Genomic DNA, 2,553 nt, shown 5'->3' on the forward strand with positions numbered 1-2,553 from the left:
TCTTGCACCTATTCTGCCATAAAAAAATGAGCTGTGAAACAGGACCATCGTAGTCATCAGCAGGTCAAAACTTTCATTCTTAGACTTATTCCGTCGATCCATTTGAAACGCCACCACGTATGTTATCCAATTTCAAATATTTTGTAAGCGTCGAGGCAAACAAAGTCGAGTGATTTGAGCAGCTTAGCTTAGCTTGGTTGACTACTCATATTAACCTTAAATCATTGAACTTGAAGTGCTTTGATATGATCATTCATTTAAAACTTCAGATAACATATTGGATTAGACTTTGCTCAACTTAAGCACTCCAAGTTCCATGATCGCTGGCGTGGCTAAGCAAAACAAGTTCTACCTCGACAATGGTTGGCTACTCTGTGATTGATCGAGACCATCAGTTTTGTGCAAGAGACAAAAGAAGGGTGCTTGGGATTAGCAGTTCATTCACGATGCACAAAACTCATGCTCTCCCTTTGAAAATGATCAATTCGCGTATCACTATGTCATTGGCCTTACTCGGAAAAGGTGAATCGTTTTAGAGAAAGGGTCATGTCTTAAGTAAATTGGAGCTGGGCTCTGGCCATTTCAAAGCTAGTGAGTAAAATCAGTTATGATGGAGAGTTCTATATTAGTTTACTTAAATTTGAAATGAACGAAATGGGATCATAAAAAAGTATATCTCATTAAAAAAAAGCTCATCGTTAGTTACTTGGAGCGGTAAATTTGTTACATTTTATTGTAGAATTTTAAAATCCTCTCCGTAGCTCTATCATTTAAATTTGAAGAGTGGATTGCCAACCTTAAAGGGCCATCGGCACGTTTTGTCGTAGCAGTTTTGACCGGTTTACTGCCAGCCCTCAAACTGACTCGACTGCTGGGCTTCCGAGGGGTTATTATTCGAAAATCTTGGTCGACTATACGTCCGCCTTCGAAATTTATCTGTTTGGGTTTCTTCCTTCTATTAAAGGGGTTGCTAGCGGTTCCTTTAATGGCCGACGTGTGCAATGGAGTAAAATCTGCGAAAAACGAATTTGCCGGTGCGTGCTGGTGAACTTCATTGATGAGGTAGAGTGACTCCTGCAGGGTTAATGGATGCGTTATTTCCTCGTCCAAGAGTCGTGACCGAGCTGATCGGATTTTAGAAATTCGACTGTTAATGTCTTCCTCTGGGGGCTCGATGGCTGCACTCAGACGATCTTGCCAATTAGCTGGAATAAATTCACGTTGATGGTGCAATTCGCTGCAAATTTTGCAGGAGCTATCCGTAGGGGACTTCCTTTCCGAATTTGTCGGTTGAGGATGCTTGGGTGGGGCACATCCAGGCAACTTTCGCCCCCGCGGATTTCTGTTGATCGATGATTCTCTTGAGCCTCTACTAGAGTCATCATGTTTCCGTTTTCCGCTGGAACTTTCTCTGCAAGGCGAAGTCTTCCTCTGCGACAATTCCAACAATTTCTGTAATCGATTTGTGTCCGGGCTACGTTTAACTTTTTGGGTAGTAGTTGCCGGTCGGACTTTATTCTCAACAGGGTCCATCAATTGATGTTGGATTATAGCGCGTGCCAAACTCGAAGGCGTTATTGGTGCTGTGACAGGACGGGTCGACAGTTTGTGGACCAGCGAAGCCGTTTTATGGCGACCTGTTTGAGCGAGGTTTTGCTGAGCCGCAATATAAACCTTTTTGAGGAAGCAAATTTTAGTTTCAATTCACATTTACTGAAGTAAAAACCTACCATTCGGCATGGGCTGTCCCTCAAAATATCGCGAAATATATTTACTCCAGTATTGGTAGCCATTATTAAAAATTTCCTAAATAATTTAAAATAATTTAAAGAATATTTTAATTAAATTGTTCCGAAAGAAAAATAACTTCTTAACTATAAGTCAAACAGACCAACAATGAATCAATTTTTCAAAGCTTGCTGTGAATTGAACAAGAATCCTGTGAAACTTGTGACTAATAAGTATGATCTTTTCTTTTCTTTTCAGTTGCACGCCGAAACTCCCCTGTGGAGTGAGGATCGTTATGGTGCGGCAGAACCGTCGCGCTTCCCGATGAGAACCTACTGGCTGGCGTTTCTGGGCGTTATGACCGGTTGCTTCGTGTTCTACTACTGGCTGGAGGATTACAAGATGTTCCGGCCGGTGCTGGCCAAGCAGTATCCCCGTGACGGAAAGCATTACACGTTCGATGAAAAGTAGACGAGGAAAGGTAGGTTCAAATTATTTGGTACAATTGTTGCGAAATCTTGAATTATCTTTTTAGTACATCTTGTCAATAAATAACACCTGGAAAAAAGATTGATTCTACAAAATCATGTAAATAAATTGGTGAAACCAAACATTATACTTATTTCTGATGACTGTCATGGAAGTTTTTAAAAGAGCCTAGATAAAAACGGATTTAATATTATTTGTGGTCAAGAAATTCTTGTTCTCATCATTTTGTTTTGTGTTCAAATCCCTTTTTTAACGTTTTATAGGTAATAATACTAACATTATTTTAGTCATTATTATAAAATTTATTAGAGATGAACCGAATATTCTGTTGGCCGA

The 2,553-nt window shown here is 40.1% G+C and overlaps 1 protein-coding gene across 1 annotated transcript; it reads right to left on the reverse strand.

Annotated features, from left to right (window-relative positions):
• Positions 1 to 623: 623 nt before the first annotated feature.
• Positions 624 to 1,901, reverse strand: LOC129759168 (uncharacterized). The gene is made up of 2 exons (XM_055756576.1): positions 1,731 to 1,901; positions 624 to 1,674 (listed from the first exon to the last, which is right to left on the reverse strand). Exons 1-2 carry the CDS (start codon positions 1,791 to 1,793, stop codon positions 724 to 726), a joined length of 1,014 nt encoding a protein of 337 aa, XP_055612551.1. The 5' UTR covers positions 1,794 to 1,901; the 3' UTR covers positions 624 to 723.
• Between the last annotated feature and the right edge of the window lie 652 nt (positions 1,902 to 2,553).

This window comes from Uranotaenia lowii, unplaced genomic scaffold, assembly GCF_029784155.1.
Source record: "Uranotaenia lowii strain MFRU-FL unplaced genomic scaffold, ASM2978415v1 HiC_scaffold_1163, whole genome shotgun sequence".
In the NCBI taxonomy this organism is placed as follows: domain Eukaryota; kingdom Metazoa; phylum Arthropoda; class Insecta; order Diptera; family Culicidae; genus Uranotaenia; species Uranotaenia lowii.